This window comes from Amblyraja radiata, chromosome 6 (assembly GCF_010909765.2).
Source record: "Amblyraja radiata isolate CabotCenter1 chromosome 6, sAmbRad1.1.pri, whole genome shotgun sequence".
Taxonomy (NCBI): domain Eukaryota; kingdom Metazoa; phylum Chordata; class Chondrichthyes; order Rajiformes; family Rajidae; genus Amblyraja; species Amblyraja radiata.
Genome location: NC_045961.1, coordinates 96,353,527 through 96,380,602, shown reverse-complemented (window position 1 = coordinate 96,380,602; position 27,076 = coordinate 96,353,527). Strand labels below are relative to the sequence as shown.

Genomic DNA, 27,076 nt, shown 5'->3' with positions numbered 1-27,076 from the left:
TAAGTGGAGTTGGCTTTCCATTTGTTCGAATCTGTTGGTAAACACTTAGTTGGATTTTCCAGCTGATTTATTGTGAGGAGTGGGAAAAAACTTATTGCTCGAACCCAAGTCAAAATGTCATCTGTTGCTTTCTCCAAAAGCCTTTGAGGTTATTTACCTCATTTGTTCTCATAGTAGGAGAAAACCATAACATCAAATTGTTTTTTGACTGGCAGTGAATGAGTAATCCAAAAACTTGGATGAATAGGTTTGTATAATGCAGCCATTGGCGCTCCCTCACCTTGAACAATTGATCATGGCTATCCTTCTAATTTGTCATCTCTACTTAGGTCTTGTGCTGCACTTGATGGACTGTTTAGTACCATATAACAATGTTCTCAGTTTTTCAGGTATGATATTTTAAATCTCTAAAAGACTGAATTGTATGTTTAAGGTTGCACCTTCAGAAGAAGCGCTGACGCCATCGTCTGCAGTGACTCCCTCTACTTCAGCAACGGCTCGACCATTCATTCCTGTAACTGATGACCCGAGGGCTGCCAGTATAATTGCAGAGACCATGACCAAAACAAAAGAGGTAATCTGTGCAATAGCTGTATGCTTAAAATAATTTGCATAGGAAATTGAAAGATGTGGGAAATTGGCAGTTGATTTTGTCATGACTCTTAATGTGATAATACCAGATAATTGTTTGGGGTTAGACATGTCTCCTTTAATAGGAAACTGTCTTGATATTTCTTTTCTCCAGGGCATAATGTTCTTCGACAGGTTATCCCAGTATCTTAGGTCACATGTAGCCAGACAAATAGCCATGAAGCTGGGTTTTGACCAATGTGCATCTTGTTCTCTGGTACTGATCTCATGGTAAAAGGAGGTCATAATTGTTTCTGGCAAAATATGTATACTGTACATGTTCACATTTTAAAGATGCATCGTATTGATTTGATTCAACCTTTTGACTATAAATGAAACATTTTCCTTAAAGGATTCAGAAAACCAGACCAAATCATCAGGTCCTGAACCGCAGCACTTGGATGAATTCACAAGTCTCCTGATACCAGATGACACTCGAGTGATGGTTGATTTGTTGAAGTTGGCTGTGTCGAGCCGTGCTGGTGAGAAAGGCAAAGATGTCTTGTCTGCTGTGCTTTCAGCAATGGGCACTGCCTATCCACAGGTAAATATAAGCATTTCATGAAACGCTAGAAACTCGCCTATCTTATTTTTCTCTCACGGTTGTTTTAACTTTTTTAATAAGGTGTTTATTTAATTTAATGTTGTCTTTTGATTACTTTGCTCGTCAAATGTTTTTTTTAAAAAATTGTTTATCCCAAATGCTATGAGCTACTATACTGTATTTATTATTAGATTTAAAACTGGAATTTCTTAAGTCAGAGGGTGGTGAATCTGTGGAATTAATTGCCACAGGCGGCTGTGGAGGCCAAGTCAATGGATATTTTCAAGGCGGAGATTGACAGATTCTTGGTTAGTAAGGGTGTCAGGAGCTATGGGGCAAAGGCAGGAGAATGGGGTTGAGGGGGGAAGATGGATCATCCATGATTGAATAGCAGAGTGGACCGAACGGCCCAATTCTGCACATAGAACTTATGAACTGCGTTTCTGTACACAGGTTGCTGACATGCTGTTGGAGCTGTGTGTGACTGAATTAGAAGATGTGGCATCGGATTCTCAAAGTGGCCGCCATTCTCCTCAGCCTGTGATAGTGGAAAGTAGTCACCCGTACACTGATGACACATCTACAACTGGCACAGTCAAAATACCAGGTACCTACAGTGCCCTCCATAATGTTTGGGAGAAAGACCCGTCATTTATTTATTTATTTGCCTCTGTGCTCCACAATTTGAGATTTGTGATAGAAAAAATCACATGTGACTAAAGTGCACATTGTCAGATTTTATTAAAGGCCATTTTTATACATTTTGGTTTCACCATGTAGAAATTACAGCTGTGTTTATACATAGTCAGTCCCCTCCCCCCCCCCCCCCCAAATTTCAGGGCACCCTAATGTTTGGGACACGTGGCTTCACAAGCATTTGTAATTGCTTTGTGTTTAAATACCGCCTTAATGCAGGTATAAGAGAGCTCTCAGCACCTAGTCTTTCCATCACATTTGAAAACGTTTATTGCTGTTTATCAACATGAGGGCCAAAGTTGTGCCAATAAAAGTCAAATGAGCCATTATGAGACCGAAAAACAAGAATAAAACTGTTGGAGACATCAGCCAAATATTAGGCTTACCAAAATCAACTGTTTGGAACATCATTAAGAAGAAAGAGAGCACTGGTGAGCTTACTAATCGCAAAGGGACTGGCAGTCCAGGGAAGACCTCCACAGCTGATGACAAAGATTCTCTCTATAATAAAGAAAAATCCCCAAACATCTGTCCGACAGATCAGAAACACTCTTCAGAAGTCAGGCGTGGATTTGTCAATGTCCACTGCCGGCAGAAGAAATACAGAAGCTACACTGCAAGATGCAAACCACTGGTTAGCTGCAAAAATAGGATGGCCAGGTTACAGTTTACCAAGAAGTACTTAAAAGAGCAACCACAGTTTTGGAAAATGTTCTTGTGGACAGATGAGACGAAGATTAACTTATATCAGAGTGATGGCAAGAGCAAAGTATGGAGGAGAGAAGGAACTGCCTAAGATCCAAAGCATACCACCTCATCTGTGAAACACAGTGGTGGAGGTGTTATGGCCTGGGCATGTATGGCTGCTGAAGGTACTGGCTCACTTATCTTCATTAATGATACAACTGCTGATGGTAGTAGCATAATGAATTCTGAAGTGTATAGACACATCCTATCTGCCCAAGTTCAAACAAATGCCTCAAAACCCATTGGTTGGCAGTTCATTCTACAGCAAGACAATGACCCTAAACATCCTACTAAAGCAACAAAGGAGTTTTTCAAAGCTGAAAAATGGTAAATTCTTGAGTGGCCAAGTCAATCACCCGATCTGAACCCAATTGAGCATGCCTTTGAAATGCAGAAGAGAAAAATGAATGGGGACTAGCCCCCAGAACAAGCATGAGCTAAAGACGGCTGCAATACAGGCCTGGCAGAGCATCACCAGAGAAGACACAACTGGTGATGTCCATGAATCGCAGACTTCAAGCAGTCATTGCATGCAAAGGATATGCAACAAAATACTAAACATGACTACTGTCATTTACATGACATTGCTGTGTCCCAAACATTACTGTGCCCTGAAATTGGGGGACTATGTATAAACACTGCTGTAATTTCTACCTGGTGGAACCAAAATGTATAAAAATGGCCTTTATTAAAATCTGACAATGTGCACTTTAACCACATGTTATGTTTCTATTATAAATCTAAAATTGTGGAGTACAGAGGCAAATAAATAAATGATGGGTCTTTGTCCCAAACATTATGGAGGGCACTGTACCTTTATGTGACCGTGTTGGGGTAGAACACACTGATTCTGGGTCCTCATGCCCTATGGCGCCTTTCCAGGTTTGGTATGGGGGAAAAAAGTGACATGTGAAAAGGAAGTGTAGATTTGCAAGCAGATGACTTTCATTTTGGTTTATTTTGGTTATTCAGGCTCCGAAGGCCTTCGAGTGGAATTTGACCGACAGTGTTCCACAGAGCGTCGCCATGACCCACTAACCATAATGGACGGTGCCAACAGAATTGTCTCTGTTCGATCAGGTATGAACTTTTTTGCATCTTGTTTTCATCTGCATGTCACGAGCGATAATTTGCCTTAATTTTTAAATCTGGAATATTAAATTGATTGTATTCACAAAAATCCTTTTTCCTTTTCCAATTGACCTAAAGGGTTTTTTTCGGGCTTCAACTATTGGGGCATATATTTGTGCTGTTTCTGAACTTTGACGGTTGTATTAAAATATCATTCGGAGATTTCAGATCATGTACATTCTAAAGCAACCTCAAGTAAGTTACTGTGGAGAAAAGATTGAGGAATTAACCTATTAAACAGATTTTGTACAACTGATCAATAATAGGGCATTTAATGAAATCACCAGTCTATGAAAAAATGATTATTTCTTAACTTGGTGTAAATTAAGACCATCCTTTTAATCCTAGGATTTTAAAATGACTAAAATTAAATTATGCTATTTGGCTGTATGTAAATTTAAACCTTATGGTCATTTTATGAACAAAGAAGAAAATAAATATCTGGTTAAAGAGTTATGTTATTTATAAGTTCTTACATTCATAAGTTCTAGGAGCAGAATTCGGCCCATCAAGTCCACTCCGTCATTCAATCATGACTGATCTATCTTTCCCTCTCAACCCCATTCTCCCCACGACTCGTGACACCCTTGCTAATCATTGTTACTTCAGCACAGAGAGAAATGGTGAACCACTGGCTTCACAACTTTTTTGTGCATAATTGTTTTGTGCAGGGCAATGAGTCTCATGGCCCACACCAAGTTACTAGGTATTGTGGTGTAACAGGTTATGCATGTTTGTTATGCACTGATATGTTGGCTGACACAGGTCGAGAATGGTCAGACTGGTCCAGTGAACTGAGAATTCCTGGAGATGAGCTGAAGTGGAAGTTTACCAGTGATGGGTCTGTGAATGGCTGGGGGTGGCGATTTACAGTGTACCCCATTATGCCTGCTGCAGGTAACTTGTATTTGTGTATCTTTGTATTATTAAGCGCACAGATTAGGCAAACAGGCACCCTGGCAGCAAGACCTGCCATATTATTTTATTCCATTAGACTGGAACACATATACAGGAACTGAAAGCAGTGATGCACCTTGAAAGGTCCAAATGTCCATATCTTGTAGCCAATGTTTTTGCTGGACCAATGTTTTATTTTTCCTCCATACTTTAATAAAAAATGCTCTGAGATTGTTGGGCGGTGTCAGAATACTTGGGTGGCATGGTGGCGCAGTGGTAGAGTTGCTGCCTCACAGCTCCAGGCTCCAGAGACCCGGGTTCGATCCTGACTATGGGTGCTGTCTGAGGAGTTTGTACGTTCTTTCCCCCCCCCCCCGAACGTGTGGGTTGTCCTCTGGTGCTCCGGTTATTTTCCACACCCCAAAGGCGTACGAGTTTGTAGATTAATTGGCTTCAGTAAAATGTAAATTGTCCCTCATGTGTTGGATAGTGTTAGTGTATGTGGATCGCTGGTCGGCGCGGAGTCGGCAGTCCGAAGGGCCTTTTTCCGTGCTGTATCTCTAAACTAAGCTAAAGATGTCTGCTTTGCCTTTTATGATTGAAGATCTTTCTATTGCTTTGTATTTTTAAGAGCTTTTGCTAATTACTGTGGGTTCTGCTAATGACAGATTACCTGTTAATGTTCAGTATTACATGTCTTTAAATTAGTTTGGATATTTCGATAACTGTACTTGATGTTTCGTGTGTACAAAGGAACTGCAGATGCTGGTTTAAACTGAAGATAGACACAAAGCTGCAATAACTCAGCGGGACAGGCAGCATCTCTGGAGAGAAGGAATGGGTGACGTTTCAGGTCGTGACGTCTGGTCTGAAGAAGGGTCTTGACCTGAAACGTCACCCATTCCATCTCTCCAGAGATGCTGCTTGTCCCGCTGAGTTACAGACAGTTTGATGTCTGTATTGCCGTTTCTTGTCTTGTTTGCGTCATACAACGTACACAACATACAAACTTATCCTTAGGCCATACACAATCTGCAGTTTTTCATTTAGTTATCCTTCATTCAAACACTGGGAGAAAGATCAGAGCAGACTTTGAAAATAATCCTGTGATTAGATCATGGCTTTTTTCTTTTTAATCTTTCTTTTGCATCCTAAGTGGAAATTAATGGATACTGACATTACATTTGAGAGTGGGAAGTTCCGTCTAAGGAGCCATAGAAATAAACCTGTTTTGCCTCTTGTTGAATCTCGTGGTACAACTTTAATAACATTGATTAGTTTAATTATGTAACCATTGATTTTTGGTAACTTTATAGTATTGGCTGATGTCTTGAGAATAAACTTCTTTCAAGTATTATTTCTGTTGTAATCACACCATTAATGTTTTAACATTTAAACCAGGTCCTAAAGATCTTCTGTCAGATCGTTGTATTTTGTCTTGCCCATCAATGGATTTAGTTACGTGCTTGTTGGATTTCCGATTGAGCTTTGCATCAAACAGAAGCATTGTGCCACGTTTAGCTGCCTCTTTGGCAGCTTGTGCCCAGCTAAGTGCTCTTGGTAAGTATTAGAGCATGAAGTTAAAAAAAAAACCCCCACAGAAATATTGGAAATACTCCGCAAATCAAACGACAATTGTGAGGACGAAATGGTTAGACCGGATATCTTTCACTAGAACTGGGGGGGACAAACATTTTTGAGATGTGGAGGAGAGAGTGGGAGAAAGGGAAGATCTGTAATAGGGTGAAAGATGAAATGATAAAAGGGATGTGACTTTAAGGTAACACAGACCCAGTGATGTTAAAAATACTGAATAATTATTCAAGGTTTCAAGGCCAGTTTATTGTCAAATGTACCAATTGAGGTACAGTGAAATTTAAGTTACCATACAGCCCAACTAAGTAGAAAGCAAAAAGCCACGTAACCACATAAAAGTTAACATGAGCATCCATCACAGTGGATTCCACATTCCTCACTGTGATGGAAGGCAATAAAGTTCAATCATTTTCCTCTTGTTCTCCCGCGGTTGTGGCAGTCAAACCATCTGCAGTCGAGGCAATCAAAGCCCCCGCAGCCGACGATCGAAGCGCCCATCAGGGTGATCGAAACTCCCGTGTCCGGGCGATTGAAACTCTCTCTGCGGCATGGAGCACCCGAGTCGGCCTCTTCTTACCAGAAACCGCGGGCTTCATGATGTTAAAAGTCCACTGGCACCACGGTTGAAGCTTCGATCCCCAGCAAAGGGATCGCAAGCACTGCAATGTTGAAGTCCCGCAGCCTCCTGCGGCTTGGAGCGCCGGGTGGGTCTCCAGCAAAGGCCGCCAACTCCACGATGCTAGGCCGCAGAGGGGACGGAGATGGGATACGGAAAAAAATCGCATCTCCGTCGAGATAAGAGATTGGAAAAAAAACTTTCCCCCCAACCCCACCTCCCACATAAAACAAGCCAAGGAACACCAAAACATGCTTTTAACACATACTAAAAATAACAAAAAGAAGAAAGAACAGTCAGACTGTTGGTGAGACAGCCACTGCTGACGTTACTAAAAAAGATTTGGAAGGAATGCTGGAAATCTTGAAAGGAAATGCTGATTATTTGCATTTGCTGAACTCGTTATCAAAGCTTTAAGGTTGTAATGTGTTCAAATGGCAGATGAGGTACAATTCCTTGAACTTGCATCCATCTTTGTTGGAGCAGTGAAGGAAGTCAATGACAAATAAATTGGGATAGGAGTGAGATAGATGCTAAAATGGTAGGTGACATGGAGAGCAGGGTCACACTAGAGGTGCTGAGTGTGTGTCTACACACACACACACACACACACGCCACACACACATATATATATGTGTATATATGAATACAGAGTATGCAGTCTTCTTACTGTGGAGAAAACCATATCTTGAACAGTGAATATAATTTCTAAAATTAATAGACTTGCAAATAAATGACTGAAAAAGTGGGATCCAGGACTATGGGAAGAAAGGAGGCAAAAGGGCAGATGCATGAGAATTATGCATGAGAAAGATGTGAATATTGTGGTGAATTAAGGCATCCTTGGGGCAATGTTTTCCTGGGAATGCTAAAAAGGGGGAGAAATTATGTTTATTGGTGGGATTATTTAGCAGGTGATGGAAATTGTGGGAGGTCGGGGGGGTGGAAAGCAAGGACAAGAAGATCTCTATCCTACTTCTGGGAGTGGGTTTGTGGAAGAAGTAGGAAGTACAGAAGTACAGTAACTGCTCATTAAAGGCATTATTGCGACAAATGTATTAACAATCTTTTTGCTTTGTACTGAAAGCTGCCAGTCACAGGATGTGGGCTTTGCAGAGATTGCGCAAGCTTTTAACAACAGAGTTTGGTCAGACTATAAACATCAATCGGCTACTTGGTGACAGCGATGGAGAATCACGTACTCTGGTACGATGACTATGCATTTAACACACTCAATTTATTTCGTTGCTTTTTCAAATGAACCATCAAGCATAATATGCTCACTATTGAGATTTTTTTTAGAGCTTTACAGGGACAGCTTTAGCCGCATTGGTCAAAGGTCTCCCGGAAGCTTTACAGCGTCAGTATGAGTACGAAGATCCAGTCGTTAGAGGAGGAAAGCAGCTCCTTCACAGCCCCTTTTTCAAGGTAATTATTTTTGGTTCTGTGGATGTGGTTGAACACCTGGGAGTTTCAATTTACGGATCGCGTTACACCTGATGTTCAATTCTTGACAAGTTTGTGAAAGAACCCATTTCTAAATGATTCCTTTATGGTTTTCAGGTTTTGGTCGCCCTGGCAAGCGATTTAGAGCTTGATACTTTGCCTTGCTGTGCTGAGACACACAAGTGGGCATGGTTTAGAAGATACTGCACAGCTTTGAGGGTTGCTGTGGCTCTGGATAAACGAACACCTTTGCCTCGGCAGTTTCCCGATGAGGTAATAAATTAGTATGATTTTACTCTTCCGAACCAGATTTATAACAGATCAGACTATTTGAAAAGTCCTAATTCATCCACACAGAATGGCTCTTGCGTAAATTACACACAAGTTGTCTTACCAATTCCTTTAAAATAGGATGGTTAACTCATTTATTTTTGTGGATGGTATGTGGTTGGTATTATATGGAGGATTGTGAAGCTGGAGTTTATGATATAAGCTTCCTAGAAATTAATAAATGTGTTGTGTAAATATGAATCAAAAGTAACAAATGTAATTCAATTCTATGATGTAATTACACCTGTTTAGAGAACTGAGTTGTAAATATTCAGTTATTGATGGGAGAATTGAATTCTTCCCACTGATACAGCAAACAATGGCAACACATAAAATAACATCGGAGGTAAATTATTTGACTGTACAAAAAGAATTTAGAAGGAATGCTGGAAATTTTGAATGTAAATGTTGAACTCATTCATTGAGTCCAGGAGGCTGCCCATAGTGCTTTAGACACATGGGAGGGGTATAATTAGTGGTTTAGAGGTGTCTTGGATAATTGTTACATGACCTCTGTTGGTCCGGCAAAATGGATAATATGGAAACAAGGATGCCGGTAAATCGGTGGTGGACCTTTATTTAATTAGTCAAACCACTGTTTTGCAGTAAATAAGAATTGTGCAATTACTGTACTCCAATTACAACATTTTAAGCGGTTTCAAACATTTTGCATTTTTTCTGGTACAGGTGGCAAAGAAAATCCACGAACTGATGATTGATAATGAAAGTATGAATGTTCTTCATGAAAGCCATGATATATACAGAAGAGAACAAGACGAACAGCTTGTCCAATGGATAAACAGGTGTGGAGTCCATAGTTTTCAATGTTTCCTTGTGTGTAATAAATAGTACTTTCAGAGTCATAGAGTTTGGAAATGGGTTCTTTAACCCAATTTATCCACGCTAACCAAGGTGTCTTTCTCATTTGGTCCAATTTACCTGCATCTGACCACTAAAGCTTTTTTTATTCTAAATATCTGTCCATGCCACTGTACCATTGCCTTTTAAACATTGTAATTGTACTCTTCAGCTTTCTCTGTAGATTATCATTCCATTTAATCACCACTGTCTCTTTTAAACATTTCCACTCCTACCTTAAGTCTGTTCGTTTAGACTCCCCAACACTGAGAAAAATACTATACCCATCCACTTCTATGCCGCTCATGATTTTAGATTAGGTTACCCCTCTGCCTCCTATCCATAGGGACTTTTAAAGGTCCCAGGGCCTCCAAATAACTCAAGCCCTCCAGTCCCAGTAACATCCTCATGAATCTTTTCTGCATCCTTTCCAGCTTAATAACATCCTTCCTATAGCTGGGTCACTGCAAAAATGCCTGATACTACACGTGCGGTCTCAACAGTAACCTGCACATGATGTCCCAACTCCTGTACTCAAAGCTCTGACTGATAAAGGCAACTTGATGGCTTGTGGCTTGTAATTCATTGGCTTGGCCTCACAGACCTCCTTTGTCACTCTTTAGTCTTCTGGCATCTCACCTGTGGCAAATATCAATGCCAGGGTGTCTCCAATTTCTTTCCTAGCTTCCCACAATGTGTTTGGATACTCTTGATAAGGTCCCAGGGATTTATTACTTCAATATACCTTATGACCACATTGTGGTAACACAAGAGACTGCAGATGCGGGGAATTTGGAGTAAAATACTCTGCTGGAAGAACTCAACTGAGTTACTCCAGCTTTTTGTGTCTATCTGTTGGAGGAACTCAGTGTGTCAGGCAGTGTCTATGGAGGGAAATGGGCAGTTGGTGTTTCAGGTCATGAATCTGTTCCTGTCCATCACTCTCTTAATTCCTTTCCTTCCATGGCCATCTCCACGTTAACATGTGACCGTGTAACAACATTTGACCAGTTTCTTAATTATACGTATCTTATTAATTTGTCATGATCGTTAAAAAAGGCTGGGTAACGTGACTTGTGATAATGCTTTTATTGCTCCTGTTTTCCCTCTTTCAATATTAAGCTCGTGCTTAACTTGCAGTGTCGTCCTCTGCTTTTTCCTCTTTTTCTGTGCTTTATGCTGGATGAAAAAAAGAATCTTTGCTCCAGTATTCAGTGTCTACCAAAATGGAGCCCTGAAGTAACACTTTTCTGTATTTATTGCTTCAATAAATATGAAATATTCTTAAATTTCTTGAATATATGTAAGAATTATATTTCTTAGAAAAATATTATTTGTATCTAAAAATATATTAAAATGTTTTTATTTTTTTTATTCCTAAAAAATAATAAATTGTGAAATTAATGACTATATGATGAATCCTCAAGACCCATGTCCTCATAACAAGTGTAGGGATCACATTGTATTGACTGTTTTTACCTGTAGATTTATTTTTGTACCCATGTGGGAAGAAAAGCAGAAATAAGGGCAGCTTTGGGAAACGCATTCATACTTCAATATTATCTTTGTTCAACAGGCGGTCTGATGATTGGACCCTTTCCGCTGGTGGGAGTGGAACAATTTATGGTTGGGGTCACAACCACAGAGGTCAGCTGGGAGGAATTGAAGGGGCAAAAGTTAAAATCCCAACACCATGTGAAGCATTGGCAACCTTGAGACCTGTGCAGCTCATTGGTGGCGAGCAAACCTTGTTTGCCGTAACAGCAGACGGAAAGGTGAAAAGCCATTCTTAATATTTTCTGTGCATGTTATCTCATTTTAAAGAATACGTTTCGTTATTGATTTGTTTTTTGATGTGCCTAATATAAATGTTCAAAGATAATCAGTGCAATTTCATTTCCCAAATTTGAAAAACTTTTTCACACAGAGGGTTGTGAATCTCTGGAATTCTCTGTCTCAGAAGCCAATTCTAATAATAATAATAATGGATGGGATTTATATAGCGCCTTTCTAATACTCAAGGCGCTTTACATCGCATTATTCATTCACTCCTCAGTCACACTCGGTGGTGGTAAGCTACTTCTGTAGCCACAGCTGCCCTGGGGCAGACTGACGGAAGCGTGGCTGCCATTCTGCGCCTACGGCCCCTCCGACCACCACCAATCACTCACACACATTCACAGGCAAAGGTGGGTGAAGTGTCTTGCCCAAGGACACAACGACAGTATGCACTCCAAGCGGGATTCGAACCGGCTACCTTCCGGTCGCCAGCCGAATACTTAGCCCATTGTGCCATCTGTCGTCCTGTGGATGCTTTCAAGAGTTAGATAGAGCTCTTAAAGATAGCGGAGTCAGGGGATATGGGGAGAAAGCAGGAACGGGGTACTGACTGTGGATAATCAGCCACAATCGCAGTGAATGGTGGTGCTGCCTCGAAGGGCAGAATGGCTGACTCCTGCACCTATTGCACCTCCACGGACGATGCGGTCTCCCAGGTCTTGCACACCGCTCTCTCCCATCTGGACAGCCAGAAGGGGGGGGCTACGTGAGGATGCTGTTCATAGACTACAGTTCAGCCTTCAACACGATAGTCCCCACCAGACTGGCCGGGAAGCTAATGGAATTGGGGCTCAACACCTCCCTGTGTGCCTGGGTCCTGGACTTTCTCACCGCCAGGCCCCAGGTAGTCAAGATGGGAGGGAATACATCGAAGTCCCTGAGCACAGGATCGCCCCAGGGTTGCGTCCTCAGTCCCCTATTGTACTCCTTGTACACACATGACTGTGTGGCTAGGTTCAGCTCCAACTCAATAATTAAGTTTGCTGATGACACTGTGGTGGTGGGCCTGATCTCAGACAACGATGAGAAGGCCTACCGAGAGGAGGTGGCTGATCTAGCACTCTGGTGTCAGGACAACAGCCTCCTCTTGAACATCAAAAAAACGAAGGAGCTGATCATGGACTTTAGGAGGGCACATCATCCGAGGACGTACACACCATTGAGGATAAATGGGGATCCTGTGGATAGGGTGAGCTGTTTTAAATATCTGGGAGTCCACATCTCCGAGGATATGACATGGGCATCACACACCTCAGCACTCGTGAGTAAGGCAAGGCAGCGCCTTTACCACCTCAGGCAATTGAGGAAATTCAGAGTGTCTCCGAGGATCCTCCAGTGCTTCTATGCAGCGGCGGTGGAAAGCATCTTGTCCGGGAATATTACCATCTGGTTTGGGAATTGCTCTGCCAAGGACAAGAAGGCTCTGCAGAGAGTAGTGCATTCGGCCGAACGCACTATGGGAACTTCACTTGCCCCCTGCAGGAACTATACATCAGGAGGTGCAACTCCAGAGCCAACAATATCATGAGAGACCCCTTCCACCATGCAACGGACTTTTCCAGCTGCTACGGTCAGGCAAACGCCTTCCTTTGCCATGTGGTGAGAATGGAGAGGTTGAGAAGGAGTTTCTTCCCAGAGGCCATTCGGACTGTAAATGCCTATCTCACCAGGGACTAACTCTACTGAACGTTTTTCCTTCCATTATTATTATGTAAAAGAATATGTGTGTTTATGATTGTGTTTATAGTTTGTTTGGTTGTTTGTCTTTTTGCACAAAAGTCCGCGAGCATTGCCACTTTCATTTCACTGCACATCTCGTATGTGTATGTGACAAATAAACTTGACTTGACTTGACTTGTCTATTGTCATAGCAAAAGGATTTGAGTATAGGAGCAGGGAGGTTCTACTGCAATTGTACAGGGTCTTGGTGAGACCACACCTGGAGTATTGCGTACAGTTTTGGTCTCCTAATCTGAGGAAGGACATTCTTGCCATAGAGGGAGTACAGAGAAGGTTCACCAGACTGATTCCTGGGATGTCAGGACTTTCATATGAAGAAAGACTGCATAGACGGCTTGTACTCACTAGAATTTAGAAGATTGAGGGGGGATCTTATAGAAACTTACAAAATTCTTAAGGGGTTGGACAGGCTAGATGCAGGAAGATTGTTCCCGATGTTGGGGAAGTCCAGAACAAGGGGTCACAGTTTAAGGATAAAGGGGGAAATCTTTTAGGACCGAGATGAGGAAAACATTTTTTACACAGAGAGTGGTGAATCTGTGGAATTCTCTGCCACAGAATGTAGTTGAGTCCAGTTCATTGGCTATATTTAAGAGGGAGTTAGATGTGGTCCTTGTGGCTAAAGGGATCTGGGGGTATGGGGAGAAAGCAGGTACAGGATACTGAGTTGGATGATCAACCATGATCATATTGAATGGCGGTGCAGGCTCGAAGGGCCGAATGGCCTACTCCTGCACCTATTTTCTATATTTCTATGATCTGGACCAGTAGTTTTTTTAAGTTCACACTGCTGAAATCACTATGCTAAGTCATCAATTGTGAGCAATCTGGCCCCAGGAGGAAAGTGATCATAGTATGAATAATTTTTCTTTGTCTTGTGTTAGTTGTACGCAACTGGATATGGAGCTGGAGGAAGACTGGGGATTGGAGGAACAGAGTCAGTCTCTAGTCCCACTTTGTTGGAATCCATTCAACACGTCTTTGTGAAGAAAGTGGCAGTAAATTCAGGGGGCAAGCACTGCCTTGCATTATCATCAGAAGGAGAAGTCTACTCATGGGGTGAGGCAGAGGATGGCAAGCTGGGACACGGCAATAGGAGGTAAGAAAGTAATTTTCTATTATTGCATATTGCTGGTTTAAAAGCCAAGTACAAGTTGTGTCTAAACTTATTTAATTACGCAAGTTGTGTGATATGAAATGCCAAGGACGGTAAAACTCCATATCATCAACAGTCCGGCTATGTAAAAACATGGATGGTTTGGTACTTGCTCGCCATGCTTTCTCTCGTGCACTGAGTACATGGTTCTCACACTCTCTTGTGGATTCATTGGAAAGTTAATATTCTGCCGTATAATATCTTGGGGGAGGAAAAAAAAAGGTGAATTAGAAATGTTGGAATATTGATGGAAATCTGCTTGTCTGGTGCCTCCAAAGTCTCAGACATGCTAGATTAATGACGTTTTACTGCAGTTTCCAAAACAAAATCAAGTAAAGTAAAGTAGAAGAAAAACAGGTAACCTGATTTTATAGTTGCAGTTGGGCATCGTAATTAGCAGTGTGGCTGATGTTGAAGAAGTAAGTTGTCGGCTACAGGAATATATACATTATTGATCAACTGCAAAAAATCGGTAAAAGTTCAAGTTCAAGTGAGTTTATTGTCATGTGTCCCTGATAGGACAATGAAATTCTTGCTTTGCTTTCAACACAACAGAACATAGTAGGCATTGACTACAAAACAGATCAGTGTGTCCATATACCATATGTCTAAATGTGGAAGAAAATGTATTGTGTATTCCCTTGTATATTTTTTGAATTAATGTTGTCTTTTAGTAAACCTGCTCCTAACCAAAAATTTGAAAACCCAATGCAGCCATCAGCCTGAACTCTGTAATTTAGTCAGCTGTAGTACTTACTCCAAGAAACATGTCAAGCTAGGTAATGTGTTGCACATCGGTTAGGCCTTGGATGGAATTCCATGTGAAATCATATGGCTGTGATGGCCTCTATGCCCTCTTACTGTGTTGTAGTTCTTATTTTATACTAGTTCTGGGCACCACACCATAGGAGGATGAATTGCCATTAGCCAGAATCCATTCTTGAGGATGTTGTTGAAGCTAGAGATTTATAATGATGATGCGAGAACTTGCTAGGTTGGATATGTGGATATCACTGATGGTCCAGGCAGCGGGTAGTCGATGGCCACACCGGGGTCGGCTGCCTGTCCCTTTTCCGAGCCTACGTCCATGCTCGCGTGTCCTTGGAGAGGGAACACACAGTGTCCCACGGGACTTTGGAGGCCTTCCGTGAACGCTGGTCGCCGCGGGAGGTCGCGTGTAATACTGATGAGGATGACTGTTGTTTTGACCGTGTTGCTTTTTTTGTATGTTTGTGTTTGTTTTCTGAATAAAAGTATTTGTATTCAAAAACAAAAAATAAAGTACGTGGATGTGTGCTCGAGGTGCTGTGACCTGTAAAGTTCTGGACCAAGAGCAGGGAATTGGGGATGGCTTGAATATCTCTTAATTACCTCATCCGGCTCAATGTTGAGTTTAATTAGCTCATCTACTAATCAAACTAAAATTGCTGGAGCAACACACGGATCAGGCAATATCTCTGCAGGAAGTGGGCAGTCAATATTTCGTTTTTAGATCTTTCAATCACAATACTTTTTCTTCTTATTGTTGATATTTCTTCTCTTAAAGATTGGTTACATTTTAATTACATTTCCCCCTTCCATTCTAATTCATTTGGTGCAGCTCAGATTCCAGGGAGCCAAGTGAAACGATCTAATTCAAACAGTCTTCATGATGGCCACCATGTGTGAGTGAGTGGCTGGACAAGAAGAGTTACAACTGATGTTGATGCAAGAGTCTACAGATGCTGGAATCTGGAGTAGCAAACAATCTGCTGGAGGAACTCGGCGGGTCAGACAGCATCTGTGTGGTAGGAGGGTGCAGGAAGGAATGGTGGATGTTTTGCGTCCTGATGACAAATTTTGACCTGAAGCAATGAAAATTCCTTCTCCAACCCCCCGCAGAAACCGCTTGACATGCTGAGTTCCTCCAGCAAATTGGTGTTTAGCCCGAATTACAGTTGATGTTGCCTTGTTGGTCTGTTGATAATACCTTGTTTTCATCAAGTTTCTTTGATTATATCAATTGACTAAAATTGATAATGCTGTCTGATGGACATTTATTTATTTTATTTAGTTTATTCGTATAATTTCTAGAGGCAGCGTAGAAACGGGTCCAGCTATTACCCATACGCTGGTTCTATCCTACACACTAGGGACAATTTGCAGAACAAATTAATCTACAAACCTGTACGTCTTTGGAGTGTGGGAGGAAGCCGGAGCTCCCGGAAAAAACACACACAGATCACGGAGAATGTACAGACAGCACCCGTAGTCGGGATCGGAGCCGGGTCTCTGGCGCTGTAAGGCAGCAACTCTACCGCTGTGCCACTGTGTCGTCCACATCTTAAGCTTTCTCTTTTTTTGGTTGGATGTGAGTTTGTTTCAAATATTCTGATTTCTGTGGGGAGGACATTAATTTAATTTAGTTTTTGCTCCTCTGTCTTTTTCAGTCCTTGTGACCGCCCTCGTGTGATTGAATCGCTGCGTGGCATCGAAGTGATCGATGTCGCTGCGGGAGGAGCACATAGTGCTTGCGTGACAGCCGCGGGAGAGCTTTACACGTGGGGCAAAGGCAGATACGGAAGACTGGGACATGGGGACAGTGAAGATCAGTTAAAACCAAAGCTGGTGAGTGACTGATGAGGTCTCAATTGAAACTTAAATCCCTTGTTAGTCTTGATCATGAAAGGAAATTATTGCTATAGTTGCCAACAATGTGAAGGGTTTGGCATTGATCAACTCTTGAATTTGGGGAAGTTTATCGTCATACAGAACTGATCAAAAAGATTTGTTAGAGTCAAGGTAAATGTTAATATTCTGAATTATTACTGTTTGTCCCCGGCTCAAATATAAACTGTATTCAGTCCAGAATTATCAATGAGACCTTTGGTTCTCTCCCTGGGAATTCTTGTGTAGACTTTATCATTTGGAGGAAGTCTTGGTCCACTTGGACAGCAATGCAAAAATATTTATAGATTTTTTATGGCCCCCCTGTTATTTCCCTGCTTTCTGCAAGTAGCATAGTAGAGCATGCATGTATCAATAAAGACATCAGATCATAGTCGGTATTATGGCTAGCTATTTGGTATTTGCGATTGATAAATTATGATAATGGCAATTGATGGTTTGATTGTTCAGTTAAATTAAAATTCCTCTTTTACATGAAGTTCATGCCTTTAGAAACATAGAAAATAGGTGCAGGAGGAGGCCATTCGGCCCTTCGAGCCAGCTCGAGTTGTGATCATGGCTGATCGTCCCCTATCAATAACCCGTGCCTGCCTTCTCCCCATATCCCTTGACCCCACTAGCCCCTAGAGCGCTATCTAACTCTCTCTTAAATCCATCCAGTGACTTGGCCCCCACTGCCCTCTGTGGCAGGGAATTCCATAAATTCACAACTCTCTGGGTGAAAAAGTTTTTTCTCACCTCAGTCTTAAATGACCTCCCCTTTATTCTAAGACTGTGGCCCCTGGTTCTAGACTCGCCCAACATTGGGAACATTTTTCCTGCATCTAGCTTGTCCAGTCCTTTTATAATTTTATATGTTTCTATAAGATATCCCCTCATCCTTCTAAACTCCAGTGAATACAAGCCTAGTCTTTTCAATCTTTCCTCATATGACAGTCCCGCCATCCCAGGGATCAATCTTGTGAACCTACGCTGCACTGCCTCAATCACAAGGATGTCCTTCCTCAAATTAGGAGACCAAAACTGTACACAATACTCTAGATGTGGTCTCACCAGAGCCCTATACAACTGCAGAAGAACCTCTTTACTCCTATACTGAAATCCTCTTTCTGAGCTTGGAGATCAAAGTATGTTCAAAACTAGTTTTAGAAGCCAATAAAGAAGGGGGAGTTGACAAGAATGTAGTGCTGGAAGGTTGTATAGCAGGAGCTATTCGCACTCTTTGCAACAAAAAGCAGATGATTATATTGCATAGCTGGTGCAGGACGTCTCCTCTGGGCTGCAGCAAAATGTATGGTTGGATGAGGTGGTACTAGATGCTGTGGTACAAGTAGAAGCAGTTTGGGTGGAGATGAGAAGTAATAAAGGGAAGAAGCAGAAAGGAAACTTTGCCAGTCTTGGTATTGTAAAAGACAGTAGAATTGATGACCTGTCAATGTTGAGGAAATTAAAGTCGCCCGCTATGATGTGGCTTTCCCATATTCGCTTTCCCATATTCGATAATCTTTCCTTATCTCCCGCTGGCTATTGGGAGGCCTACAGTACAATCCCACTCCATCTCAGCGGATGAACCCTCCAGTATGTCCTCTGAGTGCTGCCGTGACAGTCACTCTGATCAGTAGCGCCACTCCTCCACCTCGTTTCCCTCCCTCTCGATCATGTCAGAAACATCAAAACCCCGCAACACCAATCATATCCCTCTCATAACTACATTTCCCCAATAATCACCACATCATAGTCCCAATCACTGATCCAGCTTCATAAGTTCATCTACTTTCCCCATAATACTCCTTGCATTGAAATTAAACACACTGCAGGCCATCAGCATCACCATATTCCCTCACATTTCCTTGTCTGCCCTTGTCGGCTTGCTGATCCTGACCCACACCTTCCCATCACTCCTTCCAATATCTGACGTACTACTCTGGTTCCCACCCCTCTGCATGTCTCAGTTAAACCCTGCCGAACTAGCACTAGCGAATCTCCGTGCAAGAATATTGGTCCCCTCCACCTCAGGATGCCATCGTTCCCTCTTGTACAGGTCAACTCTGCTCCAGAAGAGATCGCAATGGTCTAAAATTCTGAATCCCTGCTCCCTGCACTAAATCCTGTACCAGCCATTCAATCATCTGTCCTATCTTCCTATTACTACTCTCGTTAGCATGTGGCACCGGGAGTAATCTGGAGATTAGTGTTTGCTTTTTAATCTTCTGCCTACCTGGAAATTCATGGAAAAAAACTTTTTATCATTGTCCCGAGCACTATTTATAATCGTATGTTTTATTGTATCTTTGCCTCCCCCGGGGATGCCGGAACAGATATTATCCTTACAAATTTGAATGTGTTCCTTTCTCAGGTGGAAGCACTACAGGGTTACAGGGTTGTAGACGTTGCATGTGGAAGCGGAGATGCTCAGACTCTGTGTCTGACAGATGATGACATTGTCTGGTCCTGGGGAGATGGAGATTACGGAAAACTTGGAAGAGGAGGTAGTGATGGCTGTAAAGTTCCAATGAAGGTACCTGGGTGTTTTTAACAGTTGATTTATCCATACAGCCTATATATATAAAAGTGAATCTTGGTGGGATTTTTTTTTTTTCTTGTCCTCATTTCTACTTATTTTTAGTTTATGTTTAGAATTTATTCTGCCTAATCGATCCCAGACTATGTATGCAGCCATCTGTGTTAATATTTGGATAGATTGAACTTGTTTCCTTAATTAACTTAAGTGGATGCATTTTATATTCAACATTTCATGTGCAGATAAGTGAGACAATTTACCTGAAATATCAGTACAATATGGGGATGCTTATGCTGAAATCTTATTTTCTCCCCATTAGATTGATTCTCTAACTGGACTTGGGGTAGTTAAGGTGGAATGTGGATCACAATTTTCTGTGGCCTTAACCAAGTCTGGATCTGTTTATACTTGGTAAATATCCATCTTTTATTGTATATATTTCTAATGTTGAAGTGGATTCATTAGTTCCTGTAGATCATAAATATTTTGGGGTCCTTCGTAAGAACAATTGCTAATTGTTTTCTAACTTTGAAATTAAGACGTTAGTGTCATTTTTCAAGAACTAGTTACAATGACCTCCATAATGTTTGGGACAAAGACCCATCATTTATTTATTTGCCTCTGTACTCCATAATTTGAGATTTGTAATAGGAAAAAAATCACATGCGGTTAAAGAACACATTGTCAGATTTTAATAAAAGGTAATTTTATACATTTTGGTTTCACCATGTAGAAATTATAGCAGTGTTTATACATAGTCCCCCATTTCAGGGCACCATAATATTTGAGAAACAGCAATGTCATGTAAATGAAAGTAGTCATGTTTAGTATTTTGTTGCATATCCTTTGCATGCCAGGACTGCTTGAAGTCTGCGATTCATGGACATCACCAGTTGCTGGGTGTCTTCTCTGGTAATGCTCTGCCAGGCCTGTATTTGCAGCCATCTTTAGCTTATGCTTGTTTTGGGGGCTAGTCCCCTTCAGTTTTCTCTTCAGCATATAAAAGGCATGCTCAATTGGGTTCAGATCGGGTGAATGACCACTCAAGAATTTACCATTTTTTAGCTTTGAAAAACTCCTTTGTTGCTTTTGCAGTATGTTTAGGATCAGTCTTGCTGTAGAATGAACAGCGGGCCAATTAGTTTTGAGGCGTTTGTTTGAACTTGACCAGATAGGATGTGTCTATACACTTCAGAACTCATTATGCTACTGTCATCAGCAGTTGTATCATCAATCATCAAGATAAGTGAGCCAGTACCTTCAGCAGCCATACATGCCCAGGCCATAACCCCCCCCCCCCCCCCACCACCGTGTTTCACAGATGAGGTGGTATGCATTAGATCTTGGGCAGTTCCTTCTCCCCTCCATACTTTGCTCTTGCCATCTCTCTGATATAAGTTAATCTTTGTCTCATCTGTCCACAAGACCATTTTCCAGAACTGTGGTTGCTCTTTTAAGGGAAAGATCCCGCGGTTCATTCTACAGCAAGACAATGATCCTAAACATACTGCAAAAGCAACTTATTGGGAAAACTAACCTGGCCATCCTTTTTTTGCGGCTAACCAGTGGATTGCACCTTGCAGTTGTAATTATGCTCCTAGAGCTAACCCCCTTAGTCTAGTTCAGTAAAACACTGAGTCAAGCACTGGACCACTAAATCTTTTATTTTATGAAACAATGACGAATTCCCTGTACGATACCTAACCACACCACTGGATCGATCCTTGTCTCTGCTTGTCCAGGCCCTTCAGCTCGTCCCAAGCACCCCTCCAGAAGATCAATAACGAACGGCTACTCCTGCGAAATGCAATGGACTGACGTGTAGTACGCTATGGAAGGGATCATGGGCATTTTTCCACGCCCATTTTAGTAACCTGAGCCTACCTGACCCGACCCGACTCGCATTGTAATCAATGTTGTGGGGCAACAGTTTGTGTGGGTTAGATTCATAAATCTGTCAGTTCATACTTCTTGTCAACAATAACATTTGATTCTGGTAATTGTCTTTTTTAATGTTTTTTAAATCATTTCTTTTTAAATGGTTCACAAGCAGTGTTTGAGTTGATTTTGTAGTAACCGGAACCGACCCGACTCGCAGGGTGATTAACATTGCGGAACTTTTTGTGCGTGATATAGGGTTAGATTCATAATTCTGTTAGTTCATAATTCTGTTAATTCTTGTTAAAGAATAAAATGTTTATAAACACACATACATGAAAATTATATAAATGTATATAATCATATAACACACACAATTATATTTCTTCTGATCAGATAATGAACTTTATTTCAGACTAGACAAGGGACATTAAATAAGAAACATTGTAAACCTCCCCGCAACTTCACACACACTAGGCCTTATCCCCACGGCACTCCCTCGCCTGCGCCCTCACTACAATGTTTCCCCCCCTCCTATGCCCCCCTCCCGTTGCCCCGGGCCCCACACTCCCTCTCCCCGCACTCTCTCTCCCCGCTGCCCCGGGCCCCGCACTCCCTCTCCCGCTGCCCCGCACTCCCTCTCCCCGCTGCCCCGGGCCCCACACTCCCTCTCCCCGCACTCCCTCTCCCCGCTGCCCCGGGCCCCGCACTCTCTCTCCCGCTGCCCCGCACTCTCTCTCCCCGCTGCCCCGGGCCCCGCACTCTCTCTCCCGCTGCCCCGGGCCCCGCACTCCTTCTCCCCGCTGCCCCGGGCCCCGCACTCTCTCTCCCCGCTGCCCCGGGCCGCGCACTCCTTCTCCCCGCTGCCCCGGGCCCCACACTCTCTCTTCCCGCAGCCCCGGGCCCCACACTCGTGGGGGTCATCAAACCCTGTGGGGCAGATCTACATGGGGGTGGTACCCCTACAAACCAATCACAGATATCCATTACATTAAAGTGTTATTGACAGTCCCCAAACCCAATTACAAAGCACCCCATTACAATGTTTCTACAGAAGTTTCTTGAAAGAAGTCAGTTGTCCCAAGTAATGCAACATTCTCCCGGGGAGTATAAACAATTCAAACAAGGCTTCACACTTAAGCCAATCATCAAACAGTAACATAAACACCTTGCAACATTAACAGTATGTACAATCCTTCATCAGCCGGCCTATCATGCTAATGCATTTGCAACACCTTTTGGGTTTCTCTGCAAAGTCCTCATACATTTTAACAATTGTGAGGACATCTGGACCTCACCTTATCTGATAGTTCAATCTAGGGCCTAGACTTCCTGGCACCAATTTGCAGCTCTCAGCTTTGCACAGAAATTGACCAAACAGGTTTTGCAAATGCCTTGATACTCCATTTCATGTCTCTATTTTAGCCCATATTAACACAGTGCAGCCTCTGTATTTCTGTTCATGAAGTCTTCTGCGGATAGTGGTCATTGACAAATCCACACCTGACTCCTGAAGAGTGTTTCTGATCTGTCGGACAGGTGTTTGGTGATTTTTCTTTATTATAGAGAGAATTCTTCTGTCATCGGCTGTGGAGGTCTTCCATGGCCTGCCAATCCCTTTGTGATTTATAAGCTCATGTGCTCTCTTTCTTCTTAATTATGTTCTAAAGATGCATTTTGGTAAGCCTAAGGTTTGGCTAATGTCTCTGATAGTTTTATTTTTATTTCTCAGTCTCATAATGGCTTCTTTGACTTTAATTGACACAACTTTGGTCCTCATGTTGATAAGCAGCAATAAAAGTTTCCAAAGGTGATGGAAAGACTGGAGGAAAGACTGAGAGCTCTCTTAGGCCCCTGTCCCACTTAGGAAACCTGAACGGAAACCTCTGGAGACTTTGCGCCCCACCCAAGGTTTCCGTGCGGTTCCCGGAGGTTGCAGGTAGTGGAAGCAGGTAGGGAGACTGACAAAAACCTCCGGGAAGCATAGTACCTGCAGTAATGAGGCATTTAAATACACCTGAGCAATTACAAACACCTGTGAAGCCATGCATCACAAACATGGTGGTGCCCTGAGATGGGGGAACTATGTATAAACACAGCTGTAATTTCTACATGATAAAACCAAAATGTATAAAAATACCCTTTAATTAAATCTGACAATGTGCACTTTAACCGCATGTGATTTTTTCCTATTACAAATCTCAAATTGTGGAGTACAGAGGCAATTAAATAAATGATTGGTCTTTATCCCAAACATTATGGAGGGCACTGTAGATAACAAACATAGGAACGATGAGGCATCATTTTTCATTTAGAATCTTATCAGAACCAAAGAGGACGAGGGGAAAAAATAGAATTGTTCAAAGGAAGGCAAATTCAAAACAGGATTTTAAATCAACATTTAAATAAATGCTACAAACAAATCTGTGGGGAAACAAATTTTGACCAGGGAAAAAAATATTTTAAAAGATATTAGGGGAAAAATGTAAATTCTTAGATATTAGGAGAAATTTGGCACTGAACAATGATGTATTGTGGGGAAGCACATTTGCATGGTTTTAGGACCAGTACCCCCGCAAGAAATGTGAGGGTTTAAAATAATATGGGAGGAAGAAGAGGATAAACATGAGAGAAGAGTAAGTATTTATAGGTTTAAAGTGAAGGGAAAAATATTTAGCAGGAATCTGAGGGGTAACTTTTTAACACAAAGGGTGGTGGGTGTATGGAACAAGCTGCCAGAGGAGATAGGTGAGGCTGGGATGATCCCAACGTTTAAGAAACAGTTAGACAAGTACATGGATAAGACAGGTTTGGAGGAATATGGATCAAACACAGGCAGGTGGGACTAGTGCAGTTGGGACATGTTGGCCGGTAGGGGCGTGTTAGACCGAAAGGCCTGTTTCCACTGTTTCACTCAATGACTCTAGACGGAAATCGTTGTATTGAGAGTAAAGTGGTATAAAAAATTAAAAGATTCATGCAGAAAATTAAGGTGTAGGAAGGTACAAGGAACAGTTACTCTACTTCAAAATTGTTGGTCAGTGCATAAAACTTATTGAAGCTGCAAGATGACATCAAATCTATTGTCACAAATTCATGAAGGAAGTTTTCTCCTCAAAACTACAAACTGCAGATGCTAGAAATTCGGAATGAAGTGGAAATATTTTTGTTTTCCTAACCGTTTGGCTGAATTCGTAATCGAATGTATTTTATAATTTACAGGGGTAAAGGTGACTACCATAGGTTGGGTCACGGTTCTGATGACCATGTCAGGAGACCTCGGCAAGTCCAGGGTTTACAAGGGAAGAAGGTGATAGCAATTGCAACTGGATCTTTGCACTGTGTGTGCTGTACAGAGGATGGTAAGACTTGTAATATTTGAAATATGAAGCTAAGCTAATATAGATGTGTGGCACCCTTGAAGACTTGTTACATAAAATTACAAAAGTGATTGAGGGCTTTAATCTAGTCAGCAATGAAATTATACATATATATTTCTTTTCTTTTTAAAGCGCATTGAGCCCATCATGTCCATACTGGTATAAGCTCAGATCCATCACTGTCATGAATTAAGTTTTCTTTTTCCTTTCCAAACAAGGAGAAGTTTACACGTGGGGAGATAATGATGAAGGGCAGCTTGGAGATGGGACAACCAATGCCATCCAACGGCCCCGCTTGGTTGCTGCACTACAGGGCAAAAAGATAAATCGTGTTGCATGTGGCTCAGCCCACACCCTGGCATGGTCTACAAGCAAGCCTGCCAATGCAGGCAAGCTTCCATCTCAGGTTAGTTAACTGTATTACCGGTTCATTCAAAGCTTCCTTGTTAAGTCGGGGCAATTACAGAGCATGCCCAAGTTCCTTAAGCTTTTCCATGAACTGACAGGCTCAATGGCTGACATTCCTCAATACATGAGTTTGCAAGCTCCTAGGACTATCCAGACAAAGAAAGGATTGGGATGGATGTGTTTACCCAGGGTTTGGGAACATGAGAAAGGGGCCCTTGTGAGTCAAGAGTCAAGTCAAGAGAGTTTTATTGTCATGTGTCCCAGATAGGACAATGAAATTCTTGCTTGGACAGGGAGCAAGAGAACTGGGGTCTCAACGAGAGGATGGGAACTGGAGCCCCAATGAGTGACAAAAAATTTGAACTTGAACTAGCTGGAGAACGTGGCAACCGGGGTACTGATGAGTGGGTGGGGAGCATGGGACTGGAGCCCAAATGAATGGGCGGGGAGCATGTGGCAACTGGAGTCCCAATGAGTAGTTGGAGAACGTGGGAATCGGGGTAGTAGTGAGTGGATGGGGAGCAGTGGAATTGGAGCTCCAGTGAATGGACAGGGAACACAGGAGCTGGAGGCCAAGTGAGTGAATGGGGATTGTGAGCACTGGAGCCCCAATGAATGAATGTGGGAGGCCCCAGCAAATGGGAGGGCAAGGGGAGAACTGGGATCCTGGCGCGTACACAGGGAACCTGGGGTGGACAGTGCGCAGCAGACATCATCTGGTCATGATGGTCAGTGGTGTCATTTCAGAAGCATCAATTGGGGGCAGTTGCATCTGTCCATTTGCCCCATTCCATTACTTCACCAGAACCATCAAGATTTCAGAAGGTGAACCAGATGAGCCATTGGGAAATCCTAATGGTTAGGGAGAGGGCAGTAGACGTTTTATTATAACTCCCACATATTATGTCTCAGTGAAAGCAAGGTTTGCCAACAAAATCTTGGTCGGACGGTGCGTTTTGGATTTATAGTACCTCTCGATTATTGAAGTTGCAAACTGTCATCTTTTTAAGGTAAAGAATGTGAATCTAATAATATTTCTTGTATATTTAAGATTCCAATGGAATACAACTACCTCCAGGAAATTCCAATAATCTCATTGCGGAATAGACTGTTACTGCTGCACCATATCTCCGAGCTCTTCTGTCCCTGTATTCCGATGTTTGATTTGGAAGGCCGACTCGATGAAACTGGGCAAGGCCCATCAGTTGGACTCGACACATTGCGTGGGATATTGATATCACAGGGCAAGGTGATGTAAATATGCTCCTAAAGTTTACCCTCCCCACCCCCCCCCCCCCCACCCCTCAGTCTAGTTCAGTAAAAACACCGCGTCAAGCACTGGAGCAACTAAACTTTATTTTTGAACGAACAACATAAATTAGATGCAGGAGTAGGCCAATCGGCCATTCAATATGATCATGGCTGATCATCCAACTCAGTATCCTGTACCTGCCTTCTCTCCATACCCTCTGATCCCCTTAGCCACAAGGGCCACATCTAACTCCCTCTTAAATATAGCCAATGAACTGGCCTCGACTACCCTCTGTGGCAGGGAGTTCCAGAGATTCACCACTCTCTGTGTGAAAAAAGTTCTTCTCATCTCGGTTTTAAAGGATTTCCCCCTTATCCTTAAGCTGTGACCCCTTGTCCTGGACTTCCCCAACATCGGGAGCAATCTTCCTGCATCTAGCCTGTCCAACCCCTTAAGAATTGTATAAGTTTCTATAAGATCCCCTCTCAATCTCCTAAATTCTAGAGACAACAAATCCCCCTATACGATACCTAAACCACCACGGGTTTGATCCTTGTCTCTGCCTGGCTAAGCCCTTCAGCCTTGTGCAAGCAGACACTACCAAAAGGTCACACAGTCCCAAGCGCCCTTCCAGAAGATCGACACCAATCCAAATGGGGCTACCTTTTATAGGTCCACGAACCCTGAGGGGCCGAACTACATAGGGGTGGTTCCCCTTACAAGCCAATTACACATATCGATTAC

The 27,076-nt window shown here is 42.4% G+C and overlaps 1 protein-coding gene across 5 annotated transcripts in view; it reads left to right on the top strand.

Moving 5' to 3' along the window:
- The window catches only part of herc2 (HECT and RLD domain containing E3 ubiquitin protein ligase 2), a 188,683-nt gene that overhangs the window by 140,078 nt on the left and 21,529 nt on the right, over positions 1 to 27,076 (top strand). For 4 of the 5 annotated variants that reach the window (XM_033023264.1, XM_033023265.1, XM_033023262.1 and 1 more), the window contains exons 68-85: positions 434 to 574; positions 983 to 1,174; positions 1,628 to 1,781; positions 3,590 to 3,697; positions 4,514 to 4,645; positions 6,047 to 6,205; positions 7,945 to 8,063; positions 8,160 to 8,285; positions 8,421 to 8,576; positions 9,321 to 9,436; positions 11,068 to 11,266; positions 13,955 to 14,169; positions 16,656 to 16,833; positions 19,250 to 19,411; positions 19,734 to 19,825; positions 24,515 to 24,654; positions 24,891 to 25,078; positions 26,132 to 26,329. In XM_033023264.1, coding sequence (XP_032879155.1) covers positions 434 to 574; positions 983 to 1,174; positions 1,628 to 1,781; positions 3,590 to 3,697; positions 4,514 to 4,645; positions 6,047 to 6,205; positions 7,945 to 8,063; positions 8,160 to 8,285; positions 8,421 to 8,576; positions 9,321 to 9,436; positions 11,068 to 11,266; positions 13,955 to 14,169; positions 16,656 to 16,833; positions 19,250 to 19,411; positions 19,734 to 19,825; positions 24,515 to 24,654; positions 24,891 to 25,078; positions 26,132 to 26,329 — 2,775 coding nt within the window. The remainder of the gene's footprint in view (positions 1 to 433; positions 575 to 982; positions 1,175 to 1,627; positions 1,782 to 3,589; positions 3,698 to 4,513; positions 4,646 to 6,046; positions 6,206 to 7,944; positions 8,064 to 8,159; positions 8,286 to 8,420; positions 8,577 to 9,320; positions 9,437 to 11,067; positions 11,267 to 13,954; positions 14,170 to 16,655; positions 16,834 to 19,249; positions 19,412 to 19,733; positions 19,826 to 24,514; positions 24,655 to 24,890; positions 25,079 to 26,131; positions 26,330 to 27,076) is intronic. The other variant, XM_033023263.1, reaches the window with a different exon arrangement.